Consider the following 17,500-nt stretch of genomic DNA (forward strand, 5'->3'; position numbering starts at 1 on the left):
TTATTGTAAAAAGAAAAAGACTTAACAGAAAAATACATCTACTCTCATAAGAATTATTCGTTATTATTTTAATGATTTCTTCTCAGTGATCCATGGGAACGCATGACAAAAGTACGTATCCACACTGCTCATCGAGCCAACATCTTCAGTGCAAAATTCATGCCACATACTGCTAACAGAAAAATAATGTCATGTTCTGGAGATGGCATTCTTGTATATACAGGTTTGTATGTTACATTTTGAGACATGTTCCTAAAATTTCTGACAAGTAACACATATTAATGTATTGTGGGATATTTTTGGTAAGTGAATAGAGTAAAACTGATATAAGTGAAAGTGTTTCAGTGTTGGATCTACATATCATTATAAATTTTCCAAGGATTGTATCATTAGAAGGTTTCCTGGTATTAGATTGGTTTGTTCAAACTGTGTTTAAAGAGGAAAAAAGCTAAATGCATTGTAATGAATATAATCAATTTCTGTTTTAAAAGTGAAACCAAATATGTCTGAAGAACAAAGTTAACAGGGAAAAATGCAGTAATGTAAAGGAACCAGTTTTAGATTTTTTAGACAGATTTTGTCAAAGCAGTGTGATTTCATCACTTACTGGCCCCAGGGTGTTATGATTTTGAAAATAAATTGGGAATATCCTTAAAGCATTGGGTCCCAATTGGTATGCCACAGAGGGTTAGCTGTGGACCAAAACTTTAAGGAAAAATATTGTAGGCCAGTTAGCTAGGGTTTATTCATTGCTCTTATTAAAAATGGACTAAAAATTCTTCAAAGAATACTATATTACAACTGGGTAAAAAAAAAAATCTTTAGTCTAGAATTATGCATTTAAAAGGATTATAAAGGAAACTGCAAACATGAAACTATGTAGTAGTTTGTGTAAAAAGATTGGGAATCTTAAGATGCTACACCAGTCATGTTTTCAGTTCATCATAAGAAGAAATACTTTTTCTTGTACAAAGTTTCTGGTGTTTTTGAGAAAGATAATGCAGTTCAGATTTGTAACAAATTTTCATAAATATTGAAAAATAATTTGAGTTATTGCCTACTTTGATGTCTTGTTTTTTATCTTTTAAGATGCATTTTGTTTTTCTTGGTCCTGTCTTTTAGTACTTCTTTTTCAGCATGTGGAGTAATGCATTGCAACATGAAATAGAGGAGATTTGTTAAAAAAACAAAAAAGAAACAAAGAAACATAGAAAAACAAAGTGCACTGCCAGTGTATACAGTAACTTATGAACCAACAGGGTTTTGCATGTGGATATTGTGATATATGATTGTTTTGTTCTAGCATCTTATACTTCAGTAATATGAGTATGCCAAAAGTATTACATAGCTGATATAAATATTTTCCATATATCCAAGATTTTTCCCCTTTTTTATCTTTCTTTCTTTCTTTCTCATTGTGTTGGTAATCTTGAAGAGTGTCTTATATAAAACATAAGTTGCAGAAGCTTAAGAAACATGTGATCACTTGGGCAAATCTCAAAAAGGGATATTTAACCTGGCAAGTCTTAAAAAAAAAATATTTAGATTTACAAGTGCAGAATTTTTTTTTTTTTTTTTTTTTTTTTGCTTGTTGTCTCCATGATATGTACATTGACTTTTATTGAAGAGCAAGCCTTGTTATAATTGTAGTTGTTGCATTGCTTTTTTGTTTTATCTAGGTGATGGAAGGTGGTAAGTTTGTTGCAAGGAAGGGAGACTGTATATGGCTTTTACAAAATTCGGAGATTTTGAGGTTAGTATTGCCTACTGTGGGCCACTGTTGGAGAGGCTTAGTTCTTGGTTTTTAATTATTTGTGTATGAAATTTACATATGTTTAGATGCAGATTGTAATGTTTAGTGAAAATTTTTAGTAAATTATATCAGATTTACTTTATCTTCTTCATCTTGGAGGAAATGTTTTTGCAAGATATTTTTCAGGCTTTTATATCTAATTTGTCATAAATTAATTACTAATGATGAAATACAAAGTTTTAAAGAGCTGCTGGCAGAGGTTACAGGAGTTAAGGCATATAAACAAGGTTGTGCTGATCTGGAGAACTTCATTGTTTTGGGTTTATTTCTAACCTGCTAGAAAATGTTGAAATGTGAAAAAACAATGAAGAGAGAAATAGGTCTCATATGCTGGAGGGATTAGGCAGTTTTTTATTGGGCATTTCATATAGGTTTTGCTCTTATTTCTATTTGGTATCAGTATTTAGTTGTTGTTTTTATTGGCAAGGTTAGATAGGGATATTTTAGGTCATTATTATCTTTGTATTATATTATAAATGCATACTGTATTTCACCAGATATAGAAAAGCAAGAGGAAACCCATGACTGCAAATTCACTTGCCATGTGAGCACCTGCTATGATATTGTTACTCTTCCTGATGATCCTCACACATTTCTCACCTGTGGAGAAGATGGGACTGTGCGGTGGTTTGACTTGCGGGCAAAGGTGCAGTGCACAACGAGAAATTGTCAGGAGGTGGGACTTTTTTCTTTTTCTTTAATCCTGTAGCGTAGTAGTTATGTTGAAATTTTATTTTCACTTCATTTTCTCTAATAAACTGCATAACTGGTCCAAGCTTTTGCTGAAAATTAAAGAGAAACACTCAGAAAGAATGCAGATTTAGTATCCGTGTAAGAAGGAATTTTCTTAGGTTCCTCTGTAGGCATTTCACCCAGTTGGCATGGATGCCAAGAATACATGCTATGCCCACTGTAATATAAGTTTACTTATTGTATTTACACATAGATGGCTCTACAAGCGCTTAGTCACCAAGGAGTCAGTTATTGGTCCTACCCATCTCACCTGTTTACCCTTTTCCTTGATTTTTAGAAAGCTTCCTTTGTATTATTTCATTGTCTTTAATTTTACCAAGAATTGAATAAGAATTTAATAATCATGATATCAGTAAGAGTACGAACAGTATCGATATCAATAGTATTAGAAAGAAAAACATTTCCCTGCCAATTCAAGGAATAGGGAAAGCAGGATTGGTCACTACTGCTAGACTCCTTGCTGCCTGAGCATGTGTGGAGCCATCTGTATGTAACAAAATTTGCAAGAAACTACAGGGAACATTACATAAATCTGTGGTAGTTGGGTTAATGGAGTACAGGGAAAAGGGAAAGTTAAGGTAGTTGTTGACCCAATGTCTGTTCATGAAAGAGGTGTTTTTGTATCATCTTGCTAAAAATTGTATAATCAGATTAAGCTTATTTTGATTTACCAAAATTACAAATGATTTGATAGAAAACAAGCCAGAATATTAACCCCAAAAGCTTGAGCCACCTCATTTGCACCATCAAGCTGTGTTATCTCAGTTGAATATCTGCATTTCAAAACTGACAGGCTGTTTCCCACTTCTGCTTGGGTGTGAATGGGATGTAATCAGTCACAACTAGTATAGTTGGTATTGTCTGGCATCTTTACAGTACAGTATCTTTAGTGCCTGAAGACGTCACAGAGCCATTTCCCCCTTTGCATATACCTTCTTCCTACTACTTTGGTCTTTCTGTATATCAGTATGGCATTCTCCTCCTTGCCCTTCATGCAGTCATATCACAGTGTGACTACTTGAGCTGTATTTTTGATTTTCTCTTAGTATTTTGTATAGAAGGGGTAACTTTTTCAGTTGTTTGATAACTTTAACTCTCCAGCATGAAGCATACAATTTCTGATGTGCAAAATCAAGGTCTTCAAATAGTAAATTTTGTATTGCCCTTGAAACTGCCCTTGATCTTGAAATTGTTAGAGTCAAAATTAACCCATTCGGTCCGGAATTTTTTGCTCGTCGCTCAGCGCCGCTCACGGTAATAGTTGCCAACCCCGTGGGCCGCCGCAACGGGATTTTTCCTGGAGCGGCGCGGCGGCGCAAAGACCATCATATAATTTTTGCAGGAATCTATCCATAGATTTATTATGAAAGTTGGGTTTTATATAAGGGCAATGTGTAGAAACTGTACTTTTCTCATAGTTTTTTCTAGGCATCTATTCGCCTTTGTATTGAGGAGATATACTGAATCGCTTCCAAGTTCTCTATACTATCAGATGACATCAACACTTTGATGCTAAAAGTTAGTGTTGTTTTTGCACGAGATGTAAAAGTATGGACTTAGCCGTTTTTTTTTTTTTTTTTTTTTTTTTTTCAAACTTTCAAATGAAGCAGAGCAGCAAGCCAAATATCATTTTGATACTCAGAAGTAGTGCATTGTCCATATAAGAGATCACACCATGTTTTTTATCATTTCATTCAATAGAAAAGGAAGAAAAGCAGAAGTGAATGTAGCTTCACTTTGATGTTCAAAAATAGCTTTGTATTGATATGTGGTGTCACACTGTGTAAGTTTAGTTTTTTTTTCTTTAGTACAAGACTTGTAAGAGAGAATATACCTTCATACCTTCCATGGCTGCGATCGTTCTGCTGGAATGAGCCTTTGACTGACCTATTATTCACATGACTAACCAATCAGATCACGCCATGTGACCTGATGCACCAATCAAAGCAATTACTAGTTTCCAGCCAGTCAGGTCAAGGTACATCATAATCATGCAATCTAGTGTGAACAAATCACATGATTATAAGTCATAAATAATTATGACAATTACATATGTCATAAATTACATATGTCACATAATTATCAACCAGTCAAATAAGACTAGTAACAGAGCCAAGTATTAGGTTGAAAAAAATAATAAACAGTCAGTCTGTGGTCAGTCATCAAGGCAAAAATACGTGCCAAACGTTACGGGGCCCATAGATGCCATGGCAAGATTACATGCCAAACGTGTTGGCGTCCATTGAGAGCATGGCAAGAATAGATGCCAAACGGGGTGAATGGGTTAATTACAAAGACTAGGCCTTATGACATTTTTCTCTCCCACCATTGTTTTAGTCTTATATAAAACCTGTTGCAGGCATGTGACACCTCAGACAGACAGAATTCAGACTCCCTTAGAGACCATATCTTTGGTAATTGCTTCTATAGACTGCCCAATCCCTGTATTACCATATTAAAACTGCAATACTTCAGCTTGGTCTGAAACTTGTGCATCTCTCTGACACTGATTTATCCCTTGGATCCAGGTGATGTTTATGTCTTGTCATGAAAATTTTGGCCAAGTAAAGGGTAGTCAAAAAAAGGTTGGCTAAGGGGCGTGAGGGGAGTGTCTCAACATAGGAAACTATTGCTAATGGGGTAATGGGGATCTCTATTGTCAGTGCTCAAAGCACTTGGAGGAAGATTTAACTTCAGGAAGGAGCTCATTTGCCAGCATTGCTCCACACGGGTGAAGTTTACCATCCTTCCACCTTGCCAGGGAGAGGTCTGTCTCCAGGAAGAACACAATATCCATGCACAGTAACCTATTACTGTCCCCAGTTACTGGTGATATAGGGTATTCTGGAAAATTTAATAATATCAAAATAGAATATAACACAAATAACACAATTACTTATTGTTATTATAATATCCCAGATGTAGACTACTTTGAGATAATATCCGGTCTGCTTAATGAAAACAGCCTGTAATCATTTTGATACAGACTAACTAATGACAAATATAGACCATGGAAGATGGCAAAACAATCTTAAAAATTGCATCTGGAGAGAAAGAACTAATAGTATTACAAAGAAGATTTTTGATACTGCTGGACCTACAAGCCACACACTTAGGAGAATCACCACTCAAGGAAGCCTAAGTCCTGGATTTTGGTCCATGCACTTACTGCCACTCAAGCAAGCTCAATGCTTTAAAATCCCTTGCTGCACAAGGAAGCCTAATGCCTGGATTTTGGTCCTTGTGCATGCTGTAAGGCAACTGGACCCAACAGGTTAAACATGTAAAAAGCAAGTAGACTGCATCATGGCATGCTTAAACTTCTCTCCTCTCCTCTCCTCTTCTCTTCTCTTCTCTTCTCTTCTCTTCTCTTCTCTTCTCTTCTCTTCTCTTCTCTTCTCACTATCTCCTCACTCTCTGCTCTCTTTCTATTTCTCTCATTTCCTCTCTTTTCTTTCTTCACTCAACTGTTTCTTCTTGTAAAGTCAAAGACATCAGGAGATTATTATTAGTAGTATCTGAGTTTTGTTTTATTATCTATTATGAATTACAACTGGACAACTCATACATCATAAATAGAAAATAGCATTCTGCATGCATCTGTATAAGTTATAGAACGTTAGGCATATACAGGAAATCCACAAAATTGATGAAAATGTCTTGGGATATATAACTATAACAGCAGTTTCCAAGCTAAAATGCTTTCTCTCTCTCTCTCTCTCTCTCTCTCTCTCTCTCTCTCTCTCTCTCTCTCTCTCTCTCTCTCTCTCTCTCTCTCTCTCTCTCTCTCTCTCTCTCTTTTTTCTGTCACTCTTTAATCTTTCTTTCTTTCTTTCCTCTCTGCACTTTACTTAAGGAATTTGAGGAAGCAGAGCCATGATTTATGAAGTTGTACAAAAGTGGTTAAACAACATTTTGTTTTGTACTTAACAGGAGAATGAAATGTACTTCATAAATAAAAGATAGTATGCTGCATGCCTTTATATCATTACGGCAAGTCCATAAAATGGCTGGCAATGTCTCCCAGTAAATGTTTCATGGTATGTATACCCCAAAAACAGGCTGGCTAATTAGCAGTTTTTTTCTGTGCACTGTTTATGGAAGTCAAAAAGCACAGATGGAATTTTGAAGTTTGTCCTATGTCAGTGAGACAATATCCTCTATATATATTCATATATTTTCCAGGACATTCTTCTAAACATGGGACGTGCAGTAACTGCAGTAGCAGTAAACCCTATTACACCATATCATTTGGCTGTGGCAACTCAAGATTCAACCATCAGAATTTATGATAGACGTGTCTTGGGGACTAGAGCCACAGGTAAGAGGACTGATATAGTAAAGGAAGAAAGGAATATAGAACCTAATTTATGCAACATGTAATGACACAAACTTCTCTAGTTAATATGCTGGTTGGGATCTTGAAGAATGATTTGTGTGATTTTATACATCGTGCAAATTTGAGAGATGTGTTAGCAAACTGTATAGAATTAATTTTTATTTTTTATATTTGTAGATTCCTTTGTGGAGCAGACAGACAGAGCTCTTCTTATGAGGCTGAAGCCAGACAACATGGAAGGCAAGAACCATAGAGTTACATCTTTACGTTATAGTCAGGATGGGAGAGAGGTGCTTGCTAGTTATTCCTCAGATTATTTATATCTTTTTGATACAGAGGTAAGTTGTTGTTGTTTTTTGTACAGTTTGCATATTATTGTGTATGCTATAGTGGCATTGTCCTGTGAAGTTATGTTATTTCAACTCTGTATTATACTAAAGTAACATATTTTGCAAGTTGTAATCATGGTAAACTCTGTATAAGAATGATACAGTGGGTAGCATTAATTTGAAATATTGATTTCAGAACTTTAAAGAGATTACTCTTGAAGGTGCTAATGATGTTGATATGGAAGCCAATTCTGGACCCACATTGAAACGTCTGCGTCTCAGGGGTGATTGGTCAGACACTGGTCCCCAGGCATTACCAGAATGTGAGATGCGCAACCAGGCAGGAGGTAAGTCTTTATTTCATCCATGTCAGTTTTAATGGACTAGCTTTTTTTAGGCCATCTTTCACTTTTTTGAAAGTACCATACAGTTATTGCTGTGCATGAATTTATTAAGAAATAATATAAATTTAATTTGGACAAAGATTTAACGAAAACAAAATATCTCTTGAACTTCAAGATAATAAGTTATCTCCTGCTTTGAATGATCCTCTGGTAACTTCACCCTCTTTAGTCTAGTGTGCTTGCTTATGTACTTTTAAGTTGGCACAATCCAGTCGCTCACCAACCACAAGATTTAGCATGATGTCTTATTAGAGCAATTGAACTAACCCAAGTCCCCCTACTAAGGCATTGCTACACTCTTACAGTAAATGTCTCCCTTAAGAGCTAGGTATATTGTTCCTTAATATGAAGTCCTTTAAGATCAGGATGAGCATACACTTCATCTTTTAAAGCTTTTAAAGAGCGCAGGGAATGTCAAGCATGAAGCTTACCACACTTTCAGATGGCCATTTGCTGCTCTAGACATACAATGTCTTTTACATAATTTCATTGGCTTTTGGATTTAATTATTGATTAATGCTGTAAGTGTACTACTCTGCACTGGCTTCTAGTAAATAAACACTCAGTTTCATTGGCTTGTTTGATTTTTAATACCTTTCCAAAAGTATAACAGACAAAATTCACTTTTCTAAAGATGATTGTGAACTGCTCTTAGTTAATCCCTTGGATCCAGGTGCTTACTCCCCTGCCTAATCTTGGCAGTCGGCTTACTTGAGTGGCTACTCTGACTCGTGTGTGGCTTGTAGGCCAGGTGCACACGAACACTTATATGCAGTGACAAGGCTCTGTCCCTTCCCCTTACAATGTTATTATCTCTTTTTCTGCAGAAGCATTTTTTGCTTTATTGCCATTTTCTGATGTCTATATTTGTCATTTGATATACTGTCTCCAGATAGTAACAGACTGTTTTCCTTGCACAGACTCCATATCATGTCTGTAGGTAATAAAACAATAAACACTGTTATTTCTGTCATTTTTTAAAATGTTTGTAATATTTAATTTTCTGTATTATCTGCACCACCAGTCATAGTGGGCAGGAATACCAGTTTGGCAGAATTTTTTACTGCATATAGACCAGTACAATTAGAGCAGTATCATTAGTTTTAGAATAAATATATAAATGTGTGTGTGTGTGTGTGTGTGTGTGTGTGTGTGTGTTTGTGTGTGTGTGTGTGTGTGTGTGTGTGTGTGTGTGTGTGTGTGTGTGTGTGTGTATTAGAGTGTGAGTGTGCATACGTGCATGGCATATGTGTTTGTGTATATATATGTATGTATATTTATGTATTTATTTTTGTTTGTTTTTATCTATGCAAAATTTGTGATGAGTAGATATGATCATTAGCAAATTTCAAATTGTTATGTACTTTGTTTATATATTAAGGAATTGATCTCATTCTTGTATTTGACTCCTTTAAAAGTCTAAGTTCAAAGTGATGAATTTTGAACTTTATAAAAATAGATAATATGCTTAAGATAAATTAAATGCTAGAAGACTGTCTGTTTGATAATCCATTTAATATTCATTCAAAATATTTGTAAAGCTTTTTATAATGAAATGGTTTCTAGTACTTTGTCTTGCCTAAATCATGTAAAGTACCCTCCTATGGAACAATTCACAATTTAGCTAGTTGTGATGGTGAGGTAATTTGAGATCTTTTCTACAGATGTTGGCCAAGCAAGACCAACATTGCATGCAACGCTTATGCAGAGGATGACAGACGTTTTGTCTAGAATGCTAAATGATCCGGGCACTAGAGCCACAGTTCAAAGAACAACTTCAGAGTCTGAGGTACAGAACCCTTCAGAATCTCCGTCAGAAAATGTAAGAGATGGAGAGGAAGCTGCAGATGCAGTACAACATTCAGTAAGTAATGTGAATGAGCCATCACCTTTAGCTTCTTTGGAAGCCCCAAGTTCAAGTATTCAGCAAACCATGACACAGTCTCCAGGAACGTCAGAGGATAATGCTGCTCCAGAGAGTATGAATGATCAGTGTTGTGAAAATGAAGAAGCAGGAGAAAGACTAGAACAAAGTGCCACACACAGTTTGCCAGAGACTCAGCAAGACCCTCAAGAAACAGAACAAGCAATAACTACCCAAGAGACAGATGAAACACCGCTTGAAGAAGAGGAGGAGGATGCACACATGAAAGACTCTCAGAGAGCTACATTATCAGGTCTCCGACACAGGCTATCATCACTGAGACAAGGGTTTGTAGAAAAGTAAGTTTTTTAAAGGAACTCATAGATAGTTTAGGTACTGTATTTGGTATTTATTACAATATTACTTTTTTCATAAAGTATTGAAGATCAGTTCTTTAGAATATAAAAGAATATATTATCTGGAAGTTTCACAGGCCCTTAAATGTTAGGGTTAGTTGTTGCTTTGTGCTTATACTTGCAATGACACCAGTCTGGCAAAGAGCAACTGTGAACATATGGCCTATACCAGATTTACCTTGCTTGTGGAGTGGAAAAATGTTGATAACATATCAGTCCTTTTTTTTTTTCAACTGAACTATTTATACCGCAGATACATAAATTGTGATACGGAAGTGGTACATATAAAGATATACCCATTTCCTATCTTTTTATCTGTCTGTCTTTCGATCTCTGTGTATCGATCTTTTCATCTGTCTCTCTGTAGACACGTCTGGTAAGTATAACCATCATTTTCAAATCTTAAACTGATGCAAAAAAGACTTCCTAAAGTTGAATTAAAGTAAATATTATTAATTACCTATTTGTTAGCATATTGAACTGCATGGAACAATTTGCAGTCCCTTGTTTGTCATAAGAAAAATTGTGTTTAATTTTGATGAGAAATGCACTTTCCTTTTTCCCATTATGACAAATATGAGCCAATTGATGGATGGAAAGTACTCCTTTTCTGTCTGAGAGTTCTGGGGTATAGGTTATGGTGGTTTGGTGTGAAGGTATGATAGCCTATTCAGAAATATTAACTTGTGGTTGCACAGTACATGCAAAAACAGAGAGAGCTAAAATAAGAGAAAAATCTAGTCAAACATCCCTTCGCTTTCTTATGGGCACATGTATGGGCATGCCAAAACTAGCTGGCACAGAGATGGTGGTAGGGATATAGAGTAAGGACTTGCTGCACCTAGCTGACTAGTAGTGGGCTGCATTGCCAAGTAGTCATGATGCACCTTGAAGAACTTGGCCAGGAGAGGTAAGCCTGCAATTGCAGTGCTACTTGTTTCATCACCTTCAAAATGTGGTCATTGAAGGATTGTGAGCTCAACAGACAACTGCTGGTACTGTCACTTGGAAGCTATAGGGAAATCCATAGGTTTCCTTTTTTACCTGCAGAACAAAAAATATTCACTTCAAAGGAAGCAGAAGGCACCAGAGGGCAAAACAAAAAAGATGGTGTACAAAAGTACATAAATGAATGAAAGGAGAGAAAAAAGACATTTGGAGAGAGGACACAGGAAAGAGAGCAAATCAGTCCCTCAATCCTCATTACTGTTCCCTTCCCAAGGAAACATACATCCACAAAATCTGATGGCTGCTTCCATATCCTTCCCTGGTTAAGGGGGCTCATTCAAATTGTCCTGCAAAGATGATAGAGAAAACAAACAGCATTGGGAGAGAGCAGAGACCCTCTGCCTCTCTAAGCAAAGAGTGAAGGAAGGAGGTCCGGCAGAGAGCAAAGTGAGAAGGGAGCAGATGGAAAACTCAAAAAAAGCAAAGAAGGAACAAAGATCACCACATCTCTTAAAAGATAGGGCACAAGAAAAAATACTCATAAAAATGTCATCAACCCAGTCATGATGGGAGCTCCCAGTGCCATACAAAAATGCATCAAGGTACATGTGAATTCATCTGCTCAAGGGAAAAATCAGAAGCATTGGGAAAAAAAAAAAAAATTGAACTTGTTGAGGAGGAAGGGTGACTGGGACTTGAGGGATTTCCAGGGTATATTTTCATTTATTTTTTCTTGCTTTTCTCAGGTTGCACTGTGCAACCAGTATAGTGACGTGGAGTCAAATCAGTTAATCATTTAGGTGAAGCCACCATACCTGATTGCTAAACCTTTTTCCATCAGGACTAGGAAATTTTAAAAATTCACCATGAACTTATTTCATGATAACAATATTTGTTCTTTGCATAATGAAAAAGGTGAAATAGGATAGGATATTTGAATATCTTGTACAGATTTTTGCATGGTATATTTACATGAAAAAGTGTTATGTTTTTACAATTATAACATTAACTTTTAGAAAGGAAAGACTTTATAGAGGGCATTAAACACATAGAAATTAATGGGGTATTTGAAAATGCAAGTATTCCTTTAGAATCTAGTTACCGAGTGTAGGTATATGCATATATTTATTTGTATGTATTTTATGTGTACTTGCAAATACTCACACTTATATTACATGCTGGAGGTATTATTTTAGTATTAATTTGGAGGATTGCATCATATAAAGAACAACCATATTTCAACTGAATATTTAGAAAATGCACCAATTTTTAATGAAAGAACGAGTGGCATGAAATTTGTATTGACAAAGGGTATTAAAACACATGTAAAACATTCATTAATGAAACATGTTAACTTACACACACTTATTCCTAGAAGCAGCTGATGGAGCTCTCACCTTCAGTGCATACCAATGAAAGTCGACAGAGGTGCAAAGCATAACAATGCGTACCATAATCACACACATCTTGTTTTCTTGTTTTTCACTTCATTGTTTTATTTACAATTTGTTCAGCATGACTCCTACATACACAAACACCCACCATGATCATATCATTAGCATGATTTTGTGTGTGTGTGTGTGTGTGTGTATGTGTGTGTGACTAATTCTGAACTCTAAATCATCCAAAGAATTTCCCATGGAGCCTTGTAATTTGTTTCAGTACCATGATGAATACATATAGTTTGAAATAAACAATTATCAATTTACTTTATTTATTTTATTATATTTTTATTTATTTATTTATTTATTTATTATTATTATTTATTTATTATTATTTTTTTTTTTTACATTGATTTGATGGGATTGTTATTTATGATTCAAACTCAAAATAAAAGAGAGAGAGAGAGAGAGAGAGAGAAAAGAAACTACCACAAAAGAACACCAAAATACACAGAGATATCTCATTAACTTTTTTGATTTGTTACACACAAAAAAAAGTATATGTGGAGGATGAAGAGTGGCAGCATTTTTTTTGGGGGGGGACATTGCCTGGCACTTATGAAAGAATTAAGCTATGAGCAAGATACTTATCTAGTCTGTTTACATCTGTGCAAAACATGCTCCTTGATATAACCTTATTTCACTTTTCTGTCTTTTTTGCTAATATCCCTAGATTTCAGTGAATGTCATTGATAGCTTCATATAGTAAAACAGATTGTGAAAATTAGAATTTCATTTTTGGAAAATCTTATTTTTTCTTTTTCTTTTTTAGATTATGGATTATAGTTTTGAAATATTAAGTTGAAGCTTTTATGTGATTTCTGCAAAAATAAGCTTGATTATTTTTACCCTCTGAGATTTGTTTATTGATAGATCCATTAAATCCCTCATATTTTTTAAACCCTTGCTAATTTACATATCAGATTGACATTGTTACGTACAAAACTTCATTAAAATCTAAACTGGAAACCAGTTGCCATATGAATACTTAGCTGTTAAATACTAATAAACTGCAAAGTAGAAATCGTTAAAAAGATGGGTACTCGTATTCATTGGCCATCCAGGGCTGCATCCTTTAGAAATTGATTTTTTAAAATCTTTTTAAGAGGATTCCTATCTTCTTGGGGTCTAGAACGTTTCTTACAGTATTCAAGAGGTTATTAGAGCTATTATTATTTTGGGGAGAACTTTTTGTAATTATTGTATTATCGTCATGTGGCAGGTGATGGCTCATGTAATTATGAAAGAATTAAGCTATGAGCAAGATAACCCAAGATACTTATTTAGTCTGTTTACATCTATGCAAAACATGATCCTTGAAATAACCTTTTACTTTTCTGTCTTTTTTACTAATATCCTTAGATTTCAGTGAATGTCAGATTAAGGATAGTAGAATTTCCTTACCAATCATTGATATCGTCATATAGCAAAACAGATTGGGAAAATTAGAATTTAATTTTTGAAAAAGAAAACTTTTTTTTCTTTCTTTCTTTCTTCATTTTTTAGATTATATATTATAGATTGGGGAGTACTTTTTATAATAAATTGTATCATCGTCATGTGGCAGGTGATGGCTCATGTAATTTTTTTTTTTTTCTTCTTCAACAGACATCAGGTAGAACCATCAATCAGCCTCTCATATTCAGGCCAAGGAGTTAGCAGTGGTATGATTAGCTTTGGTGTTGGGGATGAAGTCACACGTAGCAGCACACCCAATCAGTCAGAACAGGACATCGGTCCAAGTTTGACAGTTCCAAGTACAAGTGGAACCACTTGCTCAGAGGCTCCAAACTCCGAAGAAACCTCCCAGTCCCAGGAAGCACCAAAACACAAACCTGAAAGAGGTGAACAGCCCTGCTGCTCATCAACGTCATCCTCCTTAGCATCATCATCATCTTCATTGCATCAGCCCCAACCAGTAAGAGCTCATACATTAACAACTTCGAGTTCTAGTCCTGCCATCTGTGATATGGAAGTAGGAGCATCATCTAGTCAAGAAGGGAGAGATACTTTGGGTCCTGAGGCTGTGACAGCAGGATCATCAAACCGTGGGGCAGTTGCCAGTGAGATAAATCTGGGACACACTGTAGGTATGTAACTGATAGAAAATTATTTAACTTTTTTTTTTCCTTTCTTTCTTTCTTAAATAATCAGCTTACTATACAAACAAATGAAGTTGTTGCAGTAATAGTTAGTGTTAGTGATAGAAGTTGTTTATGTGGATATAAGGCACACAGTTCTTCAAAAAGCAAAAAAAATGCAACTCTGGGGATGTGAAAATGTCTACCATAAAACTAATTCTAAGTCTTACTGTGTGTTTTTGGAATTATTTCATCATGAAGAATGAAGGAGAGAGATTTTGGAGGAATGCGTGTTCTCTCCATTATTATTGCTACATTCAGAGAATGATAAAGAATTCAAGTCATTAAGAAATGGATAAAAGAATTTACTGATATGTATTATGTTCATTATTATGGGATCAGTATCTAAATGTTGATAAAGAGAAAGTGTAAACTGAACCTTTCCGATAGTATTTTGAAGAGGTTAACAGTTGTCTGCAACAGATAAGAAATATCAGATAAGTATATTTCTTACAGAAACTTTGTAACTTAAAAGCATTCTTTTCTTCTGACAGATTTTGGAGAAGATGACAGTGATGATGAGTCAGCAACTGCCAGGTAATGTAATGTACCTCCCCCACTGCATACAGATGCTAGGGGTGTTACTGAATATGTTGGTACTTATAGGAGAATAGATGTTACAAAAACATTCTCTTTATGCCATAACTCTCTTAGCAAAGGCTTTCAGGAATCAAGTTTTGTGAATTAAGGGATGATTTGTATCTGTAGGAGGGAAACATAACCTAATTCCATTATGTATAGTAATAGAAAAACAAAAGTGAAGATTCATTGTTTTGTGTATAAGCAGATAGTAAAAAATGACAATCTCATAAGCAAATAAATTCCAACAGAAGCACGAGTGCACGTATGGCTAGTGCAATTGAGCGTGCTGTACAACGTGTGAAAGGAGAGCGTGCTGCAGGTGTTGTAGGGGATAGAGAAGTCTTGGTTCCTCAGGCATCTGTCAAGCAGTGTTATAAAGGCCATCGTAATGCAAGGTATAGTTTGAAAGTTATTTATACATCCTGAAGATGCCTACTTGTATCTGAATAGAATACTTTTTCATATATTTGGTAATGTTCAGATTTTTTTATATTGGCTGTGGTAATATATTCTAAAGTTCTTTATTGTTCTGTTCTCATATGTAATCTCTTTCAGAACTATGATTAAAGAAGCTTGTTTTTGGGGAGACTCTCACGTCATGTCTGGATCTGACTGTGGACGTGTTTTTGTGTGGGAACGAAAGACTGGGAGACTAGTAATGCTTTGGGAAGCAGACCGACATGTAGTAAATTGCCTGCAACCTCATCCAACTCTACCAGTTCTTGCCACATCAGGCATAGATTATGATGTAAAACTCTGGGCTCCAGTGTGTGAAGAATCTCGCTTTGATGAAGCAAAGGCTCTAGAGGTATGTTATTTGCAGTGAAATTTTTTATTCCCTGTATCTTGCTAAAATTGACTTTTTGTGTTAGATTTATCGATACTTTTTAAATATTTTTTTAATCCATCTTTATAATTGACGTAGTTACATTATTAGAGAATGTCAGCACTTAACTCATAGCCTATGGATAACATGGGGTTCACATCAATTTGGTCTTGGTTCCAGGTGATGTGGAATTCACATTATGGGGGTCATGGACAAGGCTCTGGGGGACAGTCATTCATGTCATGTTACAACGATGATGCATTATGATATATGCTGTTCTTTATAAGGAACCTTCATACCCACATCACATTCTCTAGGGTATTGCTTGTGGGAGAATGGGATGTGTAATGCTATGATTGGCTGTTGTTTTTTACTAAGGGGAAATATTAGTTCATAAACAATTCACCTGTCATGCTTGGAAGATGTCATTCACCAAAACATGATATTCTCTTTTATTGTGAACCTGTAAAAACCTTCACTCTTGTTTATGAGATCTGTCTTCTTGATGCCAACTACACACATTGTCTTTTGGCGCTCTGCTGGTGTGACCGTCTTGAAATATGACACAAATAAGGGAAGTACTGGAGCTGTAGGGGCAGCAGCCTTGTACATCACTGCATACAATTTCGTATTTCGTAAAAATAAAAATAAGTAACTAAAATGCATATCATGTATCTCTGAATATTTAAGAAAAATATTAATAAAATCATGTATTGCATACAAGTGATATAAAAAAATCACATCACATTGTTGGTGCAATGAGGTGAGTGCTACACACTAGCCGCATCTGAAAAAGGCCCTGGAAGCAAGCCCAGTTGGCTGCACAGACTATCTGGAACGAAGGCTAAGACAACCCCATTTTCTCCATGAGACAATGGGTCAAATACTGACCCAAATAGTTTCTTGGATTTTACGAGCAAATGAAGAATTAAACTGTTGTTTATTTTACTCTTGATATTGATGTGCATTGTTAACACACTTGCACTTTGTATATGCAGTGTTTGCTATGGTTTTGTATTTTTGTTTACACATGGACAAGTTCACAAGCACTGTCACCACGTAGTTAATTAATTACAGGCCACCATGATCTCTCCTCATTTTCCCATTTCTTGCCTGTTTGGAAAAAGAAATGCACTGTTATCATTGTTATTATTAATGTTATTTTCATTATTATCATTATAATGTTATAAACATTAATAATAGTAATAAAAATTAACTTTCTTCATAAAAACTCAAAGAATGGGTTAAACAAGTCAGATCAGATAGACCTGGGAACAGCTCTTTGGTAAATGAGCACTTCTGGAGTTAATGAGACAAAATCATAGGTGACAATGCATGCACTGCTGACATCAGTGGATTAACTAAGAAAAGTGAGCAAAGGTTACTTCAGTTGTATAGAAAAGCACACTTCGTTCATGAATATGAGAAAGCCTGTATGGCAAGATATAAATATAGTGAATAAATTTTGACTGAAATGTCAGGATAGCAGTATACATTTGTAGAGAAAAAATGGCTTTTATAATCTTATTTATTTATTTGTATATATATATATATATATATATATATATATATTAAAATTATAAAATATATATATATATTATATATATATTATATTATTATATATATAATTATATATATAATAT

General features: G+C 35.1%; 1 protein-coding gene across 4 annotated transcripts in view; it reads left to right on the forward strand.

The window, feature by feature from the left end:
- LOC119583804 (DDB1- and CUL4-associated factor 6-like) overlaps nucleotides 1–17,500 on the forward strand; it is a 42,272-nt gene that overhangs the window by 5,292 nt on the left and 19,480 nt on the right. For 3 of the 4 annotated variants that reach the window (XR_005229725.1, XR_005229726.1, XM_037932505.1), the window contains exons 3-12: nucleotides 87–223; nucleotides 2,311–2,489; nucleotides 6,752–6,887; nucleotides 7,083–7,243; nucleotides 7,431–7,581; nucleotides 9,303–9,861; nucleotides 13,917–14,398; nucleotides 14,944–14,986; nucleotides 15,280–15,426; nucleotides 15,587–15,839. Coding sequence is in view for 2 of the 4 variants with exons in the window: in XM_037932505.1 (XP_037788433.1) it covers nucleotides 87–223; nucleotides 2,311–2,489; nucleotides 6,752–6,887; nucleotides 7,083–7,243; nucleotides 7,431–7,581; nucleotides 9,303–9,861; nucleotides 13,917–14,398; nucleotides 14,944–14,986; nucleotides 15,280–15,426; nucleotides 15,587–15,839 (2,248 nt within the window). In the remaining 2 variants the exon portion in view is untranslated. The remainder of the gene's footprint in view (nucleotides 1–86; nucleotides 224–2,310; nucleotides 2,490–6,751; nucleotides 6,888–7,082; nucleotides 7,244–7,430; nucleotides 7,582–9,302; nucleotides 9,862–13,916; nucleotides 14,399–14,943; nucleotides 14,987–15,279; nucleotides 15,427–15,586; nucleotides 15,840–17,500) is intronic. The other variant, XM_037932506.1, reaches the window with a different exon arrangement.

Source organism: Penaeus monodon, chromosome 17 (genome assembly GCF_015228065.2).
Source record: "Penaeus monodon isolate SGIC_2016 chromosome 17, NSTDA_Pmon_1, whole genome shotgun sequence".
In the NCBI taxonomy this organism is placed as follows: domain Eukaryota; kingdom Metazoa; phylum Arthropoda; class Malacostraca; order Decapoda; family Penaeidae; genus Penaeus; species Penaeus monodon.